General features: G+C 50.8%; 1 protein-coding gene across 8 annotated transcripts in view; it reads left to right on the forward strand.

Annotated features, from left to right (window-relative positions):
• Positions 1 to 23,000, forward strand: part of DLG3 (discs large MAGUK scaffold protein 3) — a 180,045-nt gene that overhangs the window by 155,580 nt on the left and 1,465 nt on the right. For 4 of the 8 annotated variants that reach the window (XM_032797359.2, XM_032797410.2, XM_032797418.2 and 1 more), the window contains 9 exons: positions 5,630 to 5,806; positions 7,203 to 7,278; positions 8,034 to 8,133; positions 13,187 to 13,228; positions 14,661 to 14,711; positions 15,900 to 16,001; positions 16,207 to 16,379; positions 16,972 to 17,081; positions 21,202 to 21,293. In XM_032797359.2, the coding sequence (XP_032653250.1) occupies positions 5,630 to 5,806; positions 7,203 to 7,278; positions 8,034 to 8,133; positions 13,187 to 13,228; positions 14,661 to 14,711; positions 15,900 to 16,001; positions 16,207 to 16,379; positions 16,972 to 17,081; positions 21,202 to 21,293 (923 nt within the window). Of the gene's footprint in view, positions 1 to 5,629; positions 5,807 to 7,202; positions 7,279 to 8,033; positions 8,134 to 11,614; positions 11,661 to 13,186; positions 13,229 to 14,660; positions 14,712 to 15,899; positions 16,002 to 16,206; positions 16,380 to 16,971; positions 17,082 to 21,201; positions 21,294 to 23,000 lie in introns of all 8 variants that reach the window. The other 4 variants (XM_032797382.2, XM_032797400.2, XM_032797373.2 and 1 more) reach the window with 3 other exon arrangements.

The raw sequence follows: 23,000 nt of genomic DNA on the forward strand, positions 1-23,000 counted from the left end.
TCTGCTGGGGTTTTATGTGAAGTTCCCCAACCCCCACTCTCTAATGTATATGGTTCCTGTCTCGCTCATTGTGAGTGAAAGCAGTGCCCACAGCAGGGACCCCCAGGTTTTAACATCGCTGGTGTAGATGGTGTCAGATGGTAGCAGAGTCATAGGACAAGTGCTTTTGCTTCCAGGAGTTGCCTGGGATGTTGAAGTGCCTTTTCCCCTCTGCTGTAGTCCAGAAGTTCCAGAAATGCCCATTCAGCTGACTCTGATCACTCACTCTCCCCAGCCTGGTTGTGCTGCAGTAGCTGCTGTGTGAAGGGGCTGTAAATGGGAATCTCGTTCCTCTCCCTGGATGTTGGGGCATTGTGACCAGCTCCGTGGGGAATCCCAGGTGTCCCGAAGGGCTTTCCTGATGGCAGCACCACTGCACCAGGGTTGCTAGAGCTGGGGTGAATATCGCACAAGTGGCTAGGTACAGACCATGGACATCTGATTCCCTTCTGCTTCTCCACCTGGCTTCCCTGCACTTGCGCTTGGAGCATAGGGTTTTGCTGGGGTGGATCCTGAGGAATTTCTCTCCAAACACAGTATGAGGCTTCCTTTCAAGGTTGCAAATATGAGCTGGCATCTGAAGGCGCAGACTCCAATTTTGAAAGGGCATGGTGAACCCCTGAGCTCCCAGATCTGCTCTGAAGAGTGGCAATGGAATGGCACTGTGGAGGCAGGGTTGGATTGCGGTTACTGAGACATTCTCAGTTGCTAGTGCCTTGAGTTGTTCCTGGGTCTTTCCTGCTGAGACCTTGTCGTGCTCATTGGAAATAAAGATCCCACAGAAAGAACATAGCCAGGGAAGCCGAGAACAAGGTGTGAGAAACCAGAGAGGGAGCCACATTGTAGTGACTGTACTGGTTCAGAGGGTCTGCATGACTTAGTCATTGGGTCAGCAGTTACCAGCTGGCGTGCACCAAAGGGACAAGTGTTGCTCTCCTGACCCCAGCCATGCCCGACTTGTCGCTGTCACAGGGTTCCCCACACTGCTGCAATAGATTCCCCTCCAGGTTAGTGTTCAGGGGAAGGAGATCAGACTCCTTTTATACACAGGAGGGAAATGTTTTTAAAGGAATGGTTTGGGAGGCTACTTGAGACACACCGCAGGCCTGTTGCTTTGTGATCTATGGAGCCCCAGTTAAAGGGGCGCAGTCAGTGTAAAAAATCACACTGAGACATTTGTACCTTCCACTGTTATAAGCTTCACCTCATCATGTTCCTAGAACTGAAAGTCATTAGAGAAAGAAAAGAGTTTCTCTGGCCTCAGCGTGTTTCCTGTGTGTGACAACAGGCTGTCTCTAGCCAGTGTCACTGCTTCCCCTCTTGTCTCAGGGAGGTCTCACAGCAACAGGGGAGAGACGAACACGTTAAGAATAGAGGAATGTGATTGTAAATGCACAAATGTTGTCTGGGGCTCAAGGGCTGGATGTGAAAACTAGAAAGACTAGATCTTTAAAAAGACAGCAACAACTCAAGTTTCTCTTAGAAGCTCTAGTTTTAGCCTCCATCGCTCCCCAGTAATTCAGGAAGTTTGGTTTTATTATCTGACTTGACACTGTAGCTGTCTAACCTGTCTAGCCCAAATTACTACTTGGCTAATCATCCTGGAAGCTAATACCCAACTCAGCTGGTCAGTGAGCAGAGTTATTAGGGACTAGGACAGTAGTTAGTGTGTGGTGTAGGCCATCAGGCTGTGGAGCTCTGTGTAGGACCAGTTCTGCATGAGAGAATGCCAAGTGACTCTGAGATGAGTTAGAGGCCTGGGATTAAGCCGGAGCCAGAGTCTGTGCAGGAAACTACTGGAGTCTAATTCTGCTCTAGAGCCACAGAGTAAAGACCAAGTCCAGGGGGAGAGGATTTTGTGTGTGTTGTGTTGGATCCTGCTTGATCACAGGAAGCTAGGAGCTAGTTGCATCTTAGAGTGAACATAAGGGTCCTCTTATGACAACAGTTAACAGAGCTTTCCTCTAGCTCAAGTGAAGTCAGCTGTAAAGCCAGGCTTCCAGTCTCATTCTGCAGCCACATGTGGCACACGCCAGTGACGGTTCACCTGTACTCCCGCATTTGTTGCAGAATGAGTGTGTCTGTGTGAAGGAAGCAGGTCACGCTGCTTTGGAAATTTGAGGTCATGTAAAAACTTGCTGTATGTGGAAGTACTTGGGGGCAGCTTCACAAATAGAGCTGTGGTTTGGATTCCAGTGTAAGCTCTGTCTTCACTCCCCTCAAAACTTGCGTAGAAAAAGTGTTGTTCCTTTCCCTTCGACGGAAATGATCAGATCCATCTTTGTTGCTGCTCAGAAATGTTAACAATGGAACTCCTGCTTTGCAAACAAAATACATTAGATAAACTGTTAGTGCAGGAAGCATTTAAAAGTGTGGAAGGGAACTATTAAGGGAAGGTAGATAAATATTCAGACATATTTGTAGTTCACACAGTCTCTGAAATAAAATGTACATGTGTAAAATGTCAATGTAAATTCTGAAAATGGCCTGACCTGTTTGTGTGGCTGTCCCTATCTGTCTACAAGGGATTTAAGCACAACTCTAGAAATGCCTCCAATCCCTGCCTACAGAGAAAAGGTTAACACATTTTGCAGGCCTGTCAATTCTCTTCTCTCCTCCTTGCTCAATGAGCAATGTACCAGCCTGGCTTGGAGAACAGGTCTACTCTGAGTTCTGCAGCGTACATGGGTGCAGAGCTGTCTGACTCACATCCAAAGGGCAAATAAGGAGAGAACACTGCTGCTGTCCTCCCTGTCCTGACTGCTAGACTGGGGCTTCTGCTCTGTGTGGGAGGAAGCTGTTTCTGGAATACACATGAAGAATATGGTGGGTCTCTTTGATCATAATGGGTAGTTGGGATAGGAGAGGGTTGTGTGGTCTCTATATGGAGAGTAAGTATACCTGGCCGGTAATGGGTGTGGAGCTGGAGGACAGTCTGTGGGTTATGTGTGGAGTGCAGCTGACTGAAAGGTTTATGATGCAGGAGGAATGGGTTTTGGAGGCTGACGGGTTGAAGCTGGCAAGCGCAAGAGCTGAGTTGCTTTTAGAATGTGTGTTGCGATATTTAGTATTTCTCTCTCATGTTTTAACTGTGGCATTCCTTTGGCATGCACTGGCTTCAGCTTTATTGCTCTGGTAAAGTTTGTTCTCAGTTGTTAATTGCACACACACTGTAGGTTACAGCCATTTGGCTTTTGCTGTTTCGCATACTGTATGTAGCCAGCCCAAAGCTTCCTAAGGAGAGGTCCTGGGGGAGGAGCTCGGGGGAGAGAGCTGCTAGCTTCTCAGCTGATTAGGAGTGGAACGGCACCCTCAGGACTTCTTTGATTCCATCCAAAATATTAAATGGCAACTTCTTCAAACCCAGGGCAGGGAAGCAGGTGTGGGGAGACAGTTCTGATGTGGACTGGGCCCTTCCTAGCCTTTCTGGGCCCCAAGCAGTGAGGATGCTGCAATACAAAAAATGTTCATAGACCTGCAAAAAGGCCCATGTATTTTCTGAACAAATGACGCTGCATGAAAGAGTGACTGTAACTGGAGCTGGTTTGGCGCATGACTTTCTCAAGAAATTCTGCTGGATTGGGGGTATTGAAGGCAGAGAATCTCTAGCCACAGGTTGAATCGGTAAAAAACAAATGCAAGTGATTGGCTTAAGGAAGAATTGACAGGCCTGGTGGATGGAGCAAGAGGAAGGAACCTGTGGATAGTGGGTCTCCATGAAAGGGAGATCAGAGATGATCTGCTTTCTTCTATCAGTAATTTCATCAAGGAAATCTGGGCTGAGACAGAACGAGCTCAGTACAGCCTCCTGCTATTAAATCACCAGAGCAGGGAGCATGACTTAGTGTTGTAACACAATTAATTCAAGAAGCTACAAAAAATACGTGTCTTCAAAAGTCGCATGCGTCCCTCTCGCCTAATAAGGCAGGCTGGCAACCAGCTCCGTAGGATGAGCACTCACAGCAAGGCTGATGCCAGCATTTGGGATCTTTGGTCCATGGTTCAGGTATCTCAAGAAACAAAAGAAGCCCAAACTGCATGTACTCTACAACTGTGTTCTGAGCTCCAAAGCCTCAAGTCTCTCCCTTCCTCCTCCTGCAATTTGAGGTTCCTCTTGCATCCAAGGATACTGGTGGTGGTAAACAATGAGAGCAAGGGTGGCATCTCTGTGCTCTGTCTGTTCACCTTTGTCTGTGTGCATCTGGTGGAAAGGAATTGGATAAATCTGACTCTTGCCCCCTCCTCCCAGTCTCTCTTCCTGCCTCTTTGGTCCAACAACCTCTGCTGGTTATTACCGTATATAGTCATTCATTAGCCCATTTATTTATAAGTTGACCCCCGAAGATTGTTAGGTAAAAATAGCAAAAAGTGTATGACCTTTTCATAAGCCGACCCTATATTTCAGGGGCTGGCAAACTTTGGCTCCTGGCCTGTTAAGGTAAGTCGCTAGTGGGCTGGACGTTTTGTTTACCTGGAGCATCTGCAGGCACGGAGCCCCTCAGCTCGCAGTGTCCATGGTTTGCCGTTCCCAGCCAGTGGGAGCTGCGGGAAGTGGCACGTCACTTCCCACAGCTCCCATTGGCTGGGAATGGCGAACTGTGACCACAGGGATCCGAGGGGCTCCGTGCCTGTGAACGCTCCAGGTAAACAGAACGACAATGTATTAAGGAGTCAATGATTCCACAGAGTTTAAAATCATCAAAATTTGGTGTAGCCCTGTTTATAAGCTGACCCCCGCTCTTTGATGTGTCACTTTTTTACCAAAAATATTCGATTTGTGAACGAGTATATATGCCACTTCTCCAGTTTCTTCTCCTGTTTCAGCCAATTTACATTTCTACAAGCACATTGGGAGGGCTTCTCTCGTGATTGAGAATAACCCCTCACCATGTGGTAGGAGTCTCTGGTGTCTGGCCTGTTATGATACTTCATCAGCAAGGGGAGCTCATAGGTGACCATCTACAGTGAATTTTCCCATCTCCCCTTGGAGAGGGAAGCCTGAGTGTGGTGTGTATGGACAGTGCAGATGTTTTATCATTAATCTTGGTCAGGGCTGAAACTGCGTGAAGAAGTTATGGGATGTCAGAGAGACCCTGGCAGGTTAAATAAACCCACTTGCTCTGTGTTACTAGGAAACCAGAGATCCTGGAAGCTTGCAGGAGTTTTTACAGTTTATCTTCTCAATGTGCTGTTCACATCTCTGGCCTCCCTTCCCTCTGAGCAAGGGGGACACAGCATTGGTCAGAGGGTCCCGCTGGGTTGGGCTAGAGTGGGACAAGGGGGCCTCCAATTTTATAGTAGCAGGGATCGACTTGCCCAGGAAATGCCTCACCATGTGGGTCAATGTCTCAAGCTGGGAGAGGTCCTCACAGCAGAGCCAGGTGTGAATAAGGAATGAACTGGTTACTGAGGATCTCAAATGTGTAACTTCAGCCTCAGGTTCCCTTGGGGGGTCCAGCTGAGCCCCAGCAGGTTATGGGATGTCGCCTGGTCTGACAGTAGCCACTGGCTATGGCAGACTCGGCTGCTGGAGTGGCCTGTACCATTGCCCGCAGGGGAGAGTCTCACTTCTCCTTCTGTTCCTTTGCAGAGCCCTGTTTGACTATGACAGGACCCGGGACAGCTGCCTGCCAAGCCAGGGGCTCAGCTTCTCCTATGGGGACATTCTGCATGTCATCAATGCCTCAGATGATGAGTGGTGGCAAGCGAGACTAGTGACCCCCCATGGAGAAAGTGAGCAGATTGGGGTCATCCCCAGCAAAAAAAGGTGAGTGTCCCTGCAGCAGCCCTGTTCCCCTCTCCACATTCTCCACAATGGGTCTGGCCAAGCACAGGGACTGTGCCCCTATATGGCATTGCATGGACCTGCTCCCCCACGGGGAGCTGCCAGAAGGCGGCTCACTGGTCCCCTGCGGGGCTGTGCACCATCAAGGTCAGGGTGAATAGGAAGCAGGGGTTGTTGATAGGTCTGCAGTGAGACCCTTTCTCCTGAAGCGACCTGGACTGTGAATTCCCTGAAAAACAGCTAAGGAGATGAGAAGAGCAGTTGGTCCTGTTCGGTCGGTGAGAGTCTGGCTCTGCCATGGTTGAAAATGGGAGTTGCAGTCCCCAGCCCTGCTAGCCCTGGGGAGCTCAAGGCCCCTAATGCCAGAGCCATGCAGCCTGTGCCTTGTGTGCCACCGAGGATCTGCCTGTGAGCCAGGTCCCATTCAATGTGAAACCACAGAGCCCAGAGAGAGGAGGAACCAGCTAACCACCAGCTCTGCTTGTGGTTTCTGTGGGTTTCATGTCGAAACAGATGCTGGGGTGGGTGAGATGGGAGCGATGTTTTGTTCCCTTCTGCTGTGAGGCAGAGCGGTTGGGACGTGCAGGTGCCAGCGGGTACAGGTGGGCTCTGCTTGTGGCAGGGGCAGTACTCAGTTCTTGCTGGCAGAACTGGAGCCGCCTGCTGGGGGAGGGGAGGGTCCTGGTCTGCAGAGACAGAGAATGTCCTTTGGGCAGCTTTCCAGTGCGATGGCATGAAGGCCTGGGGCAGAGTTCAGCCTCTCTAGTGGAGCTTGCTCCCTGGACAGCCTCTGCACACCGGAGGGCTGTGACCCATTCCCAGTTCCAGGGGGACCAGCTGAGGGGAGGGGAGAGGCTTTCTGTGTCCTCACCCTCATCCGTCCTGGAGGTGAGCTATTCTGCTGTGTGCCTCTGCAACATGTCTGTCCATCCATCTCCTTCCTCAGGAGTGCCTGGGAAGGGGCAGCGCCACAACCCCTCTTTCCCCCTGAAAGGCTCTTCGTGTTGGGCACACTGTTCAGTTGATCAGCATATTGAGGGCTAGGCTCCCCACTGTCTCCTCTCTCCTCCAGGTTCCTGGCGCTGGTTAGACTCATGACAAGCTGCTTGATCAAACTGCTGCTAATAGCAGAAGCTGCTCAATGGCCCAGAGCTGCCCCCAAGTGTTCTGTCCTCACAGATGGCATGGTCAGGTGGTTTGGGTGTCGGAGGGAGCTTTATTGCATGGATGGGGCAGTGACCATTCAGGTGCAGAGGTGACCCTCTGCCCGTTGCTGCCCACCGATGTAGCTCAGCAAGCACCGTGTGGAGAGGACTGGGGCAGGGCAGCGAGCTGCACACACATGAACTAGGGCTTTCTCTCGTTTGACTTTAATCAGGGTGGAAAAGAAGGAGCGTGCAAGATTGAAAACAGTGAAGTTTCACGCCCGGACTGGGATGATTGAGTCCAACAGGGTAAGTGCCAGAGTGGGGGTGCCCAGAATGGCCTGAGGTGGAAGCTAGAGGGGCAAAGGAGTGTCTGAGGCTAATGTTGTAACGCTTCTCCCTTGGGAAGATAGCCAGAGTGTTCCTGAGTAGAGAGCAATTGAGACCAGTTGGACTCAAGTTGTGTGTGGCTGGGCTGCTTCTTAGGCTTCTGTTCAAACTGCACAGCAGATCCCCTCCCTGGCTGTGGGGGTTTTGGCTACAAATCTACAGAGATGACAGCCTGGGGCAGCCAGGAGATTTCAACAAAGACACTTGACATTGTAGCAGAACTTCCCTGTGACACTGTGTGTGATCCCATAAGCTGGTGGTCAAGCCCTAGATCACCTGTGAACAAAAGGTGTATTGCAAAACACCCTGGCTGGGTGGAGCTGACCTCAGACCGTCTTGCACAAGGGCACGAGCCTTCCCTATGATAGGAGGCTGGAGGTCAGAGCCTGGCTGCTTAATAAAGAACACTTCTGACTGAGAAGGGGGCTTTTAGGGACACAGCCTCGCTCCGGTGGAAAGCGGATTGGGTAGTCGACCTTCCAACATCCCTAAAACATTCTTCTCTACACTTAATTTTTCTCCTGCATTATAGTCTCCATGTGATCTCCATGGTTTCATTTGAGGGTGATTGCCCTGCCACAGATCCTCATTGTGTCTTCATTTTAATTTTTCGTGCATGCGTTAAACACCATTTGTTTTTTCTGTCCTCCCTTCCATCTCCATGTTCTTCACAGTCGATCAAAACGAAACGTAAAAAGAGTTTCCGCCTCTCCCGAAAGTTTCCATTTTACAAGAGCAAAGAGAACCTGGCCCAGGAGAGCAGCGGACAGGAACGTAAGTAGCCGCTGGCCAGAGAGGGCAAAGTGTGCAATCCCCAGCACTTGCTCCATGTGGTGGGCTGGGCTGAGTGCATTTCCCTCGCCAAAGAGCCTGCATTCAGAATAGCTGAGAATCCCCTTGCAAACGGCACAACTCCACCCTTTGAGAACTGTTCTGGGAGCCATCTCCGTTGGAACTGGTTCAGCAAGGAGATAGAGGCAGGATGGGACTTGCTGTGGGACCAGTGGGTCCCTCTGAAACTGCTTACCAAGCTCTGGCTGCACCTCCCCGAGTGTCCCAGTGGCTTCCCACCCGTATTGAGAGACAGACCCAGAGCCTGCAATGGTTTCCCAAGCTCAAGAGACTCAGATGGAGTGTTGCCTCTTCTCCTGCTGCCTAGCAATGGTGGAAGTGGAGATTCCTGCCTTGCCCTCACCTCTGAAGCTGTTCCAGGGGCAGTGGCACTCAGGCTGGGCTCTGGCCATCACAGCCATGGCTGGCATTATAGAGATCGCACAGAACAATCCGTGTCACTGGGCAAAGCCAACCCCGGCTGGCCGGCCTGCCTGTAGAGACGGAGACATCTCTCCTACCTGCCTCATCCCTTCCCTAGTGCCTGACTCCTAGCCACAGGTGCTGTGTCAGCAAAACTGCCTCTCCCAGCTGCTGCCTCTGGCCATGGCCCAGGATTTCTAGCCAGACTCTGGGCAATGGAGACCTGCCTGGCACACTCTCAGCTGTTTGGTGTTTTTCATCCTTTCACAACTTTTCAGCATATGCTCAAACCTCTACTCTGCCTTTCTCTGCTCTCTCTGATGCGCCAGGGGCTCTGCCTTTCCTCAGTCTGAGAACAAGGTGAGGGAATATGGTGCTCAAAGGCTTGTGTTTAATGTTGTAAATGGGCTGGTGTGAGTGGCTGCAGCCCCTTGTCCCACTCCTGGAATTGGGAAACGGCAACCGTCTATAGTGAGAACCTGGCAGTGCTCATCTGCATGAACCAATTAGGAGTAGTGAATCCAGCCACCTCTGTGGGCGAATCACTGTGGCCCGCAGAGCTGTCCTGTGCCTGGCTCCCTTTCTGAAGGAATTCCAGCTGCCTGCAGAGACAGCAGGACGTTCCATAGTGACTCTGGCACCATTTCCCAAGGGAGTGGTAAGGCATGAACCCCAGGCTAGCAGCCTCATTGCACTCTCTCTGCTGGAAGGTCAGATCTGTTCATGATGTCTCACCCATCCCGCTTCCCACATGGAGCTAGGAAGCTCCACACAAGGACAAACCCTGGATGGGGCCATGCTCTGATGGTGCATGGTTGTGATCAAGGATCTCTGCTCTGACACCCCCGGCAAACCCCCTGTGTTGAATGGAGGGTGTTCAGAGTGGGGAAAATGGAGCAGAGAGACCAGGACGGTCAGAGGCTACCCCTCTTACCCCAGCACATTCTCACAGAGTAACAGCTGAACTGAGCGTGTGTTAAGGTGTCAGTGTGGTGAAAACAGCAGAGTGTCTGGGCGCTGTGCACGCTGGCACAGGGAAGCACAGTCTATTCAGATCAGTCAGAGAGAAGCGTGTGGACCGTGCTCCTCTGAGGAACTGAAGGGTTCAACACACAAACCTACAAAGTATTCCTACAGAGGGGTTTGCTGGCCAGTGATCCTCTGAGGGAGGTGTTCCTACCCTGCGTTCTGTGCGGCAGGGCCGCTCACTTGGCACTGCCTTTCCTCTGCACGTGCTACATGTCATCAGCTTTCAGTAACACATTGGGTGCTTTGTCAGCAGTGTCCGTGTAGACAGCCGTGGTCCTCACATGTAGGAGAGGAGGCGGAGCCAGGCAGAGCGAACATGCCTGCCGTGCTGTATTCCCATGTCATGGGGCACTGCTCAGAATGGTCTCCGCTCTGTGGCTCAGTGCAGCTGGGGCCAGGACCAAGAGCCTGTCCACACACTACCTGCACGGTGTCTCGCCATGCTGTCACAGACCTCCATCTGCTGTGCTTATGAAGGGAGAGCGGCCAGATTTTCAAACGAGTTCAGTACCCAGCCTGCTGAGCTCTTCTAAAAATCTGGCTCTGGGTGAGTCCAGCACGCCTCTTGTTCCTTCCTGGGCCTGACTTCAGCCATAAAAACTGTATGTGCATCTGCATACTCCAGGGCCTGTGGCGTAGGATGGTTGGTGATTTGGCTGCCCAGTGCGCTTGCTAAATGCATCTGCATATGTGTGTGGTTGCAGGTGTCATAACTAAGGCAGGACAGACCCAAACTGCACTGGCTAAATGAATATACAAATCCTCCTTAGGAGGGAGGCCCCCTCTCTCGGCTCTGCCAGCGAATTGTGAAATCCCAGCGTTCCCTCTGCTCAGGGTGCACAGCTCACAGTGCATCAACATGTCCGTGACCAGTAGTTGTAGGGATTTGTGGGGGAGTGGGAGCCATGTCTGGGAGAGTCCCTGGGGAAGGGGCTTGGCTTGCTGCTTTCCCTCCTGGAAGGGTTTGTGGTCTGGGAGCATTGGATGGGGGATGGCTTGCTTGTAGAGGATGGCATCAGGCAACTGAACCTAATGGAATTCATAACTAAAGGGGACTCACTTCCTCCCTTTAGGCTCTGTCAAGTCTGTTTGTTTGAGGCCCATTCTCTGCCAGCTTTAGGGTAGCATGTGCTCATGGTGTGGGGGTGGGGACCCCACTCCCTGTCTAGTGCCTGGTATAGGTAGAAACTTGCAGCCCATCTCCCTCCCTTGAAATGCTTCACCGCATTTGACTAAATCTACTTGTGGAGTGCTGGTCAGGGAGCAGAGTCCTTCCCCTGTGCACTCTGCATGTGGAAATGTTGAGATTAGGGGAGCTGAAGCAAAGACCTGCAGAGGGATTTGAAGTGCTCCTCAGCCTTTCCAGGAAAGCTGCAAGGCTCAGCCTTGGAATGTACAGGGCTCTGGGGCACGGACAGTCCCTCAGACACCTGGAGTGGGAGAGGGAGATGCAACATACCTGGCCTTCGCCAGTCCATCCAAAAGCTGAGTGAGGCACATTCTTGGGAATGCCTCCTCTCAACTTCCAACAGCACCTCTGGAATTGGAGCAGCTCAGGGGTGGATGTGTTAGCCTGCTCCAGGGGGCCAACTCTTCCTCAGCGAGTGCCTTCCCAGAGTGCATTCAATGAGCAAGTAGCCTGAGAAGGAGTCCAGCACACTGGCACCACTGGTCTCTGGGCTGTGGTTTTGGCATGGCTGCCCTTAGGCCTGTGGGGGCTGGTTGGAGGCCCTGAGATGGCCATGGGCTGAGCGAGAGGACACTGCTCAGCTCAGCAGTGCGAAGGCTGGCTGTATTGCCTGCCCCAGCAAAGACACTTCTGAATTTGTAACCTCACTTGCAATTGCAGCTCTTAGCCGTTCTGCACTCCTGTCACTAATGCTCACCTGGCTCTGTCTTCTTCCTCTCCTCTCTCTGTCTCTTACTCCCCTCTTTCTGGCTCTCTGCCCCTTCCTGCGGTCTATGAAATCAGGACTTCCCTGGGTTAAGTGACGATTATTATGGAGCAAAGAACCTGAGTAAGTCTCATTTAAATGCACATCATCCGCTCTCCATGTCTGGCACTGCGCCGGGGGGAGGCTGGGATCCAGGACTGGGAGTTAGTGCTGCACTTGATGGACAGTGCTAGTCGCTCTGAAGGCTTTGCTCTTGCTTCTGAGGCTGTGGGTTCCAATCCCAGTCAGGGGAGGTGGAGGGGGCTGGGCTCTGGAGGAGCCCCTTATGCTGCTCACATGGCGAGTTAGAATTTCCTAGCAGTGAGTGAGGCAGTCCTGCCCTGACTGCGCCTCCTCCCTCCAGATTGCAGGGTGAGCTGCTCTGTTTCCTCTTGTTAGACTGGTCACAGTTGGAGCTTGGATCCAGCCAGCTCCCTGCTTTAATGCCAGGCCAGATGAGTTAGCGTCATGGCTGCACTGGAGACTGCTGCTGGCAGGCAATCAGGGGCAAGTGACCTGGGCTGCAGGTGCTTCACTAAGCAGGTAGCTCCGTTGCCTGCTCCCCATGCTGGGTGCATGCACATGTAACCTGAGCTGTGGAACGGCTCCTCTTCTTGACTCCCTTTGGGGAGGCGATCTTCACAGCTTCTGCTCAGAGGCCAGCTCTGTGCAAGCAGTCCCCTGGCTGCCCACGCCTTCGGGACCAGCACAGCCCCATGCCCCTGGGAGCAGGCAGCCAGGGGGAGGTGCAGGCCGAGTGAGCGACCCAGTGTCTGCGGAGGGGCTGCAGCATTGGACATGGCCTAAATAAGCAAGGCCCCGAACTCTGTTCCGTCTTGTCAGTGTCTTGTCTCTGTGAGTCCCCTCCTTCCCCCAGGCCGGTTTGCCCTCCATCAGACTGCACTTTGCTTTAGGGTTTGTGCTGGTGTATCCATGTGCTGTGGCAGTTTCCCTCCTCTGCTTCCCTTCCCTGCATGACAACTGGCCCAGTGGGGAGTCAAACTGAAATGTGACTGGACAGCTGGAAGGTGCCCTGCCCCGTGTCCCACCCCACCCCTCTCTCTGTGGGTTTATGCTGTACCCTTCAAGGGGAGGCAGTTCCCTGCTCTTGGAGATGATGCAGGGTGAGGCCTGGTGCATTACCTGGGGAGGCCATTACTAATGCCAGGGGCAGAGCTGCTTCCTATCCCTATGCACGCTGCCTGGGGAAAGGGAGCCCACTGGCTACAGAGACAGCCCTGCCTCCGGCGTTTACATCTTCCCCCTTTCACACTTGGCAAGGTGTCCCAGACGCAGTTAACTGAATTTCCCTGTTGAAGCTACTGACTGTAGGACCCTGAAATGAACCTCCTGCAGTGGTGCCCTACACCTGGAAATGCCAGTTCTAATGCAGGAGGAAGGGATGGGGGCTGAATCTGTAAGAGGAATCTCACTGGGTCCACCGGCTGTCATCAGCTGTGGGGGCCCCAAGGCTGTGCTTGACCATGTCCTCTACCTGTGTCCTGTGGCCGCTAGCGTTGGGTGACTGTCTGTCTCGTACCCCATGTGCCCTTTGTAAGTTTCTGGCTGCACGTGTTCTGAATTGGCGTCTTTTTCTTGTTGGTTTGCAGAGGGCGTGACATCAAACACCAGTGACAGCGAGAGCAGTTCCAGTAAGTGTCTTTCTCTCCTGCTGTCTCTCACCTCTGTGTGTGTATGTTCTAGGCATTTTCATTCCTCTGTTGTCCCCATGGTGTTTCCTGTTCGGAGGCCGATGCTTCCTTTGGCCACTCGAACTGAAGGCCCTAGAGATGCTGTGGCCAGCTCCCTCCAGGGGATGGCAGCTTCTTGCCAGGCCTGGTTAGCAGTTTCCTTAATGGTGGCAATGGGATGCAGTGACGTGGGAGCCATGAGGTGTTAGAGGTCACTCTTTGACCTGTCCCAGCAAAGAGTCCTGTCCCAAGGCGCTTTAGCTTTGGGTTGCCACGTGGCTCCTGTGTCCTGACTTCCAGCCCGTGGGATAACACTCCCATAGATCTTGGAAAGCTTGTGCTCAGAGAGGAAGATCTCTACCAGCTGCTAACGCCCTGCAGGGGCACTAAAGCTACCGCAGCAATAAAGTGCATTCTGCCCGAGGCTTCTCTCTCGCGACAAAGCTGCAGCTGCACAGCTTACACTTCCAGCTAGGAACTGATCCTGCCCTGCCAGGATGCTCTGAACCAAACATGCGCTGCGCTTGTGGTGCCGGTCAGGCAGCTCAGAGGGCCTGGCACAGAAAGAGTGTGTAATGAGGGTAGTGTCCCCAGCACCTTTTCTCCCACAAGGCTTCAAACAGGCTGCACCCAGCCCAGGCAGGGAAATTGGTGCCAGGGATCCAGGACCTCTGGAGTGTCGTCACAGAGCAGATGGGCGCTGGGGTTTACGGTCTCCCCACACACAGAGAGGAATGGGTTCCATACAGCTAGCCAGAAAGGATGAATGGCTGAGTTGGTCCTGCCTGGCTTTGAGCCCAGAACGTGGCTATTCCAGGTGTCGTTCAGCCCGGTAACCCCGGGAGCAGCCAGGCTGTGGCATAGGATCCTCAAAGCAAATAGTGGCTAGGTTGCCCCTCTGGGCTGGGGGGGCCATGGGAAGGGAGGACTCTTTGCCTTTAGCCTGGGTCATAGCCGGCAGAAAGAGCGCCCTCTGGTGTTTGGCACGAGTGTTCCGGGCAAACTGCCATAAAGCAAATGTCTGACCAAGTCATGGGCCACCTGGGCTTAGAGTGCAGCCCACCTTCTGGCCACAGACTAGCCTTTGGGTTGGCTGCAGGGGCAGCGTGATGGGGGAATGGCTCTCGCTCACGTACTGTGTTGGGTCTTCCTGGGACAGTCAGAAAGGAACACTGCCCTGAGGCAGGCCTTGTCAGGAGCGGCACCCCAGGCTGGAACTGTCCTGTGCACTTCGCTGTCACTCTGGGGTGGGCAACCCAGAGGCCTTTGGGGCACTTCTGTGTATGGCAGCTCCTGGCTGGCTATTGCCTTCATGCTGCTTTCTGGTAGCAAAGGGTTGCGGCAGGAGAGGCCCCTGCAAACACTCACCTGCTTCTCCCTGGCTCTATTCCAGAAGGACAAGAGGACACTATCCTGTCATATGAACCAGTGACACGGCAAGAAAGTAAGTATGAGATGGGATCTGGAGTGTGCAGTGGTCTTGAGTCCCAGCTGTACAGTGTGTGGTGGTCTTGAGATGTGCCTACGCACAGCGAGTCCTTAATCAAACCTTGCATCTCCAACCAACACCTAAAACGGGCCTCAGGCAGGCGGGGGCCTGCAGGGACTCTGCTTTCCCGGCCTCCCAGAGCAGCATGTGTTGCAAGGTGTTTAATGAAAACGTGAGGGGCACTTTTGGCAAGCAAGCAGACATTGCTCATGAAATGCCTCTTTGGCCAATGGCAAACGCTTGAAACACTGGCTGTGAAACTGTCATTGCTAAAAATGTAACCCCCCTGCTCAAGCCCAGCCCTCTCTGCGCTGCCCTTCCAGAGTCTCGGGTCCTTCTTGTACCAAGCACTCGCCTTCACCTCAGACCACAGGCCACCCACCCACTCTGTCTGATTCATGCCCCAGCCGTACTGCACCTCATGACTGCATCGGGTTGAGTGCCTGCGGCCAGAGGCGGGGGAGGGGGGCAAACAGCCCATTGTTGGTGCTTCATCTGTACCAACTCAAGGCAGCTATTCACCCACGAGCTGCCAGTTTGCTGGTTCCTCAGCCAGAGTGTAACATGTCATATCCTCCAGACACAAGTAGTGCAAGTGCCAGCAGCATGCCTGGGGAGAAGAGGTGCATTCCTCCCCTGGAGCTTGCAGGCCGGGAGGTCAGCCTACTGCACTTGTCTGAGTGACTGTGGTGGAAGGGCTTGGGAAGAGGGTGTGTTGAGGCAATAATTCAGGTGCTCTCATGGAGGAAGTGCATGTGGAGGCACATAGAAGAGGTAATAAACACTCTTGTGTTCTGCACCATTTGCCTCTTTGGGAGTGTTGCTAAAGCATTCTGTGGGCTGAGCCCAAAGACAAGTCCCTGGAAGCTGTTTCCATGTGCGTGGGAAAGGTGTCCTTGTTCTAGAACAAGAAGGGTTCTGTCCTAGAGTAGACTTGGAGCTTTGCTGAGCTTAGTCCCCACTGCAGGAAAAGAGCCTTCAGTATTTCCACAGACCACAAGCATGAGTGCTGTGCGAATGGCCGTTGTGTATTGACCACAAGTATTCTGTAGCCACGTGGCCCACTTCAGGCTTCAGCGGGTGCGGGAGCAGCTGCTGGGATCAGAGACTCAGCCTCAGAGTTGTGGCTTTTCTTGTTTCCAGTTCACTATGCGAGGCCAGTGATCATCCTGGGGCCAATGAAGGACCGTGTCAATGATGACCTCATCTCCGAGTTCCCACACAAGTTTGGTTCCTGCGTGCCACGTAAGTGGTGGCATTCATGTGTGTCTCAGGTTGTGAGTTAGTGACCCAGTGCAGCTCTGGGCAGAGGTGTGCTCTGGAGAGGGGCCGCTGTTTCTCCTGCCTGCTGCATCTGAGCCACGTGGTGGCAAAGAGAGGCAAGGCAGGGTCGCTGTAGGTGCCCGGCAGGTGGCAGTGGGCTCTGTGTCATGAAGCCCCTCTCTTTCAGACACTACCAGGCCTCGGCGTGAGAATGAGGTGGACGGGCAGGACTATCACTTTGTCGTATCCCGAGAGCAGATGGAGAAAGATATTCAGGACAACAAGTTCATAGAGGCTGGGCAGTTCAATGACAATCTCTATGGGACCAGCATCCAGTCAGTGCGGGCAGTTGCAGAGAGAGTGAGTGTAAACGTGGAGGCAGCGACACTGCTCCGGGGAAGCCCGCAGCTCACCCAAATGATTTCTGAGCCTCTTGCGGCTGCACCTATTGCCCATGTAACTGTGTGTGGAGCAAGAGCCAATCGGACAGGGATTCCTGCCAAGCCATGTGGCCTTGTTCCACAACCTCATTACCCAGCCCAGATTGCCCAGTGCTCTGCCACTAAACCCACCTCCCTCCCCAGGCAGGAGTCCTGCAGAATTCAGGCCTCCTACGCCACTGGGCTACCAAGGCCACCATTAGCAGCACCAGTGCCTGATTTATCTTCACAAGTGCTGGTGCAGAGGTTCTTTGCAGTGGGTAGAAGAACAGAAATGCTCTGTGCTCAGAGCATGGCAGAACCCATTGCTGGTTTGTAAACAATGTCCTGAATGTTGAAAGGAAGCCCCAGTCCCTTCTGGGTGCTGCCACCCTGCCCCAGTTGGGGGTCCATGCTGGGGGTTGGCTTGTATCTTGGGATGGGCATATTCCATCCCTGGTCCTCCTGCTCCAGGCTACTTTCAGAGAGGGAAAGTGATTGACTGACACTGGTCCCCTCTTGTGCCCTGTCAGGGGAAGCACTGCATCCTGGACGTGTCTGGCAACGCCATCAAGAGGTTGCAACAAGCACAACTTTACCCTATTGCCATTTTCATCAAGCCAAAATCCATTGAAGCTCTCATGTAAGTGCATATTTTTCTAACTACCCCTTGGGTGCATTAGCTGCAGGGACCAGGAGGCTGCACTCCTGCTGCTTCTAATTCAGAAAAGGGTTGTGGGAAAGGCTGCTGCTGCTGCTGTCGCTATCATAGAATCACAGAAATGTTGGGCTGGAAGGTACCACAAGAGGTCGTCTAGTCCAGCCCCCTGCACTGAGGCAGGACCAGAGATACCTAAGAGCAGTGGCTCTCCAACTTTTGTACTGGTGACCCCTTTCGCACAGCAAGTTTCTGAGTTCAGCCCCCCCTTATAAATTAAAAATACTTTATATATTTAACACCATTATAAATACTGGAGACAAACTGGGGTTTGGGTGGCGGTTGACAGCTCGTGACCCCCATGTAATAACCTTGTGACCCCCCTGAGGGGTCCTGACTCCCAGTTTGAGAACCCCTGCCTCAGAGCATCCTTAACAGGTGCTTGTCCAACCCATTGTTAAAATTTCGAATGAGAGGATTCCATGACTTCTGGAATAGGATCCCAAGGGAACTTAACTATCCTCTGAATAAGAAAGTTTTCACAGTGGAGGGAAGTAAATAGGGGTGTCCCCCAGGGTTTTGTACTAGGACCAGTGCTGTTCAACATACTCATAAATGATCTGGAAAAAGGGGTAAACAATGAAGTGGCAAAGTTTGCAGATGATACAAAATTACTCAAAATAGTTAAGTTCAAAGCTGACTGCAAAGAGTTACAAAGGGGTCTCTCCGAACTGGGTGACTGGGCAACAAAATGGCAGGTGAAATTCAGTGTAGACAAATGCAAAGTAATGCACATAGGAAACATAATCCCAATTACACATACACGATGATGGGGTCTAAAGAAAGAGATCATGGAGTCATTGTGGATAGTTCTCTGAAAACATCTGTTCAATGTGCAGCGGCAGTCAAAAGCGAACAGAATGTTAGGAACCAATAGCAAAGGGATAGATAATAAAACGAAAATGTCATATTGCCTCTATATAAATCCACGGTATGCCCACACCTGGAATACTGCATGCAGATGTGGTCGACCCATCTCAAAAAAGAGATATTAGAATTGGAAAAGGTGCAGAGAAGGGCAACAAAAATGATTAGGGGTATGGAACACCTTCCATATGAGGAGAGCTTAAGACTGGGACTGTTCAGCTCAGAAATGAGATGGCTAAGAGGGGTGTGATGGAGGTCTATAAAATCATGAGTGGTGTAGAGAAAGTGAATCAGGAAGCGTTATTTACTCCTCATAACACACGAACCAAGGGTCACCAATGGAGTTAATAGGCAGCAGGTTTACAACAAACGTAAGGAAGTACGTCACTCAAAGCACACTCAACCTGTGGAACTCTTTGCCAGGGGATGTTGTGAAGGCCAAAACTATAACTTGTATAATTCACAAAAGAAGTGGATAAATTCATGGAGGATAGATCAATCAATGGCTGTTAGCCCAGGATGGTCAGGGATGCAACCCCATGGTCTGCGTGTCCCTAGTCTCTGACTCCCAGATGTTGGGACTGGATGGACCACTCAGTAAATTGCCCTGTTCTGTTCATTCCCTTTGAAGTGTCTGGCACCTGCTACTCTCAGAAGACAGGATACTGGGCTAGATGGACCACTGATCTGACTCAATACGGCCATCTTTATGTTTGTATATTCTGGAAGTTTTTCTGAAATTGTCCTTGCTGCAGTTTAAGACCATTACTACTTAACCGATGGACATGGAGAACAATTGATCACCGTCCTCTTCATAATATTCCTTCACACATTTGAAGATTGTTACCAGGATCCCCGTTAGGCATCTGGGTTTGTTTAATCTTTCTTCACAGATCAGGTTTTCTAGCCCTTTTATCATTTTGTTGCTCTACCCTGGACACACACACTCTAATTTATCCACATTTTTTTAAGGTATTGTGCTCAGACCTGGGCAGAGTACTCCAGTTAAGATTTCAGAGCCCCATAATCCAGGACAGTTGCCTACCATGTCTTATGACATATTGGCTTTTTTCACAACCGCATTGCATTGACTTGTGTTCAATTAGTGATCCAACCCCAGATCCTTTTCAGCAGTTATACCACCTACCCAGTTATAACTATTTTGTAGCTGTCTATTTGGTTTTTCCTAAGTGTAATACTTTGCACTTGTCTTTACTGAATTTTTCTTGTTGATTTCAGACCAATTCTCCAATTTGCAAAGGTCCTTTTGATTTCTAATCCTGTCCGTCAAAGTGCTTGCAACCCCTCCATGCTTGGTGTCATCTGCAGATTTTATGAGCATACTCCGCTCTCCATTATCCAAGTCATTCATGAAAATATTGAATAGTACCAGACCCAGGGCTGATTCTTGTAGGACTCCACTACATATGTCCCTCCCAGTTTGACAGTGAACCACTGAATGCAGTGTTTCAACCAGTTGTACGCCAGTTTATATTTAATTTTGTTTATGCCATATTTCCCTAGTTTGCTTTTGAGAATGTCATCCGAGAGACACTGCCAAAAGCCATACTAAAATAGAGATACATCACTTCTTCTTCTTTCCCCTATCCACTAGGCCAGGTACTCTGTCAAAGGAAATTAGGTTGGTTTAGCATGATTTGTTCTTGACAATATAACCTATTTTTGTCTAGGTGCTTACAAATTGATTTGTTCCTGTATATACCCCGGTATCAAATATAGGGTGGTTGACTACTCTGTAATTCCCTGGGTCCTCTTTGTTCCCCTTTTTAAAGATAGGTACTCTGTTTGCCCTTCTCCAGACGTCTGGGATCTCACAAGTGCTCCAGGCATTCTAGAAGATAATTGCAAATGGTTCCGAGTTTGCTTTAGCTAGTTCCTAAAGTACCCTAGGGTGAATTTCATCAGGCCCTGCTGACCTGAATACAACTAGCTTATCTAAATATTTCTTTAACCTGATCTTTTCCTATTTTGTCTTGTGTTCCTTCTCCATTGTTTTTAATAATAATGGTGTTAAGTATCTGGTTATAGTTTACCTCTTTAGTGAAGCAAAATAGGCAATTAATACCTTGCCTTTCTTCACATCATTGATTAGCTCTTCTAACTCATTCAGTAGAGAACTTACACTTTCCTTCACCTTTCTCTTGCTCCTAACATATTTAAAGAACCTCTCCTTACTGCCTTTTATGTCCCTTGCTAGGTGTAACTCATTTTGTGCCTTAGCCTTTCTGATTTTGTCTCTACCTGCTTGTGCTATTCTTTTGTACTCCTGCAGAGCAATTTATCAGTGTTTCCTTTTTTGTAGGATTCCTGTTTTCGGGTCATTAAGGCGCTCCTGATGGAGTCATAATGACCCTTTTATTTTTTTTCCTATCTTTCCTTCCCATTGGGATAGCCTGCTGTTGTGCCTTAAATATTGTCTCCTTGAGAAGCTGCCAGCTCTCCTCAACTCCTTTGTCCCCTTATTTTTTCCCATGGGACCTTATCTATCAGTTGTCTAAGTTCGTCTGCTTTTTTAAAGTCCTTTGTGCTTATTCTGCTGCTCTCACTCCTTCCTTTCCTTAGAATCATGAAATCTGTCCTTCAAGTAGTGTCCCTGTGGGCACTCCACTCCAGGTGCGCCTGTACCTTTGATCAGAGATGTTTGGTAGCAATGCCCCCACATCCTTTGTGCCCTGGGCAGAAAGTATAAAGGGCTGAATGGTCGAACAACCATCAGTTTCATTTCAGCCAGCTGCAGTCTGGCAGTCTGCTGTGTGCCTGTTCTCTTTAATGGTGAATTTAGCAGTTAGTTACTATCTGGTTAGTTCTTTGGTAGTGTTTTATAGTCACATGGACTGCAGCAGAAGACATGGGATTGCCTGGGCTTCCCAGCATACCTGTGTTCTTTGGGTGAAGTAGAAAGATGTTGGTGCTGGAAGGAATTGCTGGAGCTGGAGTTGTATTGCACAGGGCAGCAAGAAAGCACGTGAAGTTAGATATGTGACCCAGTCGCTTGCAATACAGGTCTGTAGGAGTTGTACCAGGGCCTAGCTCACTGATGCATGGAGGGTTCCCAGCACTGGTGGTGGCGGTAGCTTTTGGCTTGTTGTTTTAAGTGTGTGTTTAGAAAAAAGAAAAAAAAAAACATATTCAGACTGTTCTCATCCATGCTCGGCAGGGAGATGAACCGGAGACAGACGTATGAACAAGCCAACAAGGTCTTTGACAAAGCCATGAAATTGGAACAGGAGTTTGGAGAGTATTTTACAGGTAAGAGTCCTGGATGGGCAGGAGTGACCCCTTCAGCACCACCTTGCTGTCAGGGTCATGGGAAATTGTCCCGCCCCTTCAAAAACAATCAAGAAATGGATACGAGTCTGTGAATGTGGCTTCATGCAGGGTCCCTTCAGCTATCCGGAGGTAACAGCAAACCTGCCCTGGAGACGCAGAGGGAGGCAGTCATACAGGATCCTCTGAATTGCTGAAGGCAGCAAGGAGAAAAGGGGCCACTAGAAAAGCAAGACTTACGAATGGTGCTGAAGGGCTGCATGGGACCAGGGATTTTAGCACATGAGGGCAGTAGAGAGACAGACCATTTAAAAGAGTTGAAGGATGAAATTAGTGACTTGACGGGTGAAGACTGACCTGTATTTTACAGTCTGTCTTCAAGAAAAGCATGGGCGCTTGACTGCTTAGGAAGAGAAGCAGCATTTGCTGAAGGGCTGGTAAGGGAGTACTTGGCAACTTGTGCCTCCACATATCAGCTGGCCAGCACAGCAGGTGTCCTCACGCGTTAAGGAAAATAGTGGGCATGCTGTACTACAGCATTCTGGAAAATAATGGGCAGCTTTGGAGGCACCAAAGGTTAAGGGGAGCAAATGTGTTACCAGCTTGAAAGGAAAGGAATGATCCCACCAGTTGCCATCTCATATGCCAGACTGCTACCCTAGGAATTTTCCCAGCCAAAACACCTGGCAGAGGAGTTCAGGATAGAATGGGCCAGTTACTGGGAGGTTAAAACCCTCCCCAGAATATTGTCCTTTCACAAAGGTGAGCAGGAGAAGCCCGAGGAATTCCCAGTGCTTTTTGGGTTGCTTTTTGATACGCTCATGCCAACAGCGTGGGGAAACATAGGCGAGGCACACTGTCTTTATTTGCTACCAACAGACAGTTTCATGTGAAAAATAAGTTCAAATTGGCTCATTTGAGCTGAAAACATGGGTAAAACCCATAAACAGGGTGCTGATAACTGGGACCATCTCAAGGGGGAAGAGGGACCTCTTTGGGAGCTGCGGAAGCTGAGGTGAGGCAGACCTTATTTAGCATGTTTGTGATCATAGAGACAGGGTGAGCTGCAGATGGGTGACATTCCCAGGTGACACTAAATGAGAGGAGGCTGGAAACATGGGCAGGAAATAATGGAATGGGATTCTGCTGGGCAGGGAAACCAGGGGGAGCAGGAATGGCAGAGTGAGCCCTGCAGCAATAAGGGAGAGCAGATGAGATGATTTTGCGATGTAAAATGGCTGCAAAGAGCCACTGTGATTCTGGGTGTCATGTACAAAGGCCTCGTGTCATGGATCATGGAGGGGGACAGACTCTCTGTCTGTAGGGCTCTGGTGCCTTGTGGGAGCCAGAAAAATTTGACAAATTGTGAGGAGTCTAACAAAAAGCAACAAAATGATCTGGGGGCTGGAGCAAATGAGTTCTGGGGAGAGAGAGAGAGCCAAATCTGCCTGGCTTCATTAAGCATTGAGTCCAACTCAGTAGGACAAAACCAATCATCTACAGTTAAGTGAAGGCAGTGACAACAGCAGGAAGGGGTTTTGATCCCCCAAGGTGTTATCAGAGAAATAAGATGGGACTGCAAAAGGGAAAACGTGAACTTGAAACTTTTGGGCAGTGAGATGCGCTTGGCTGGGGAATGCTCTCCCAGGAAGCCCCAAGAACTTCTCCCCTTGGGAGCTGGAAACTAAA

Source organism: Chelonoidis abingdonii, chromosome 8 (genome assembly GCF_003597395.2).
Source record: "Chelonoidis abingdonii isolate Lonesome George chromosome 8, CheloAbing_2.0, whole genome shotgun sequence".
NCBI lineage: Eukaryota > Metazoa > Chordata > Testudines > Testudinidae > Chelonoidis > Chelonoidis abingdonii.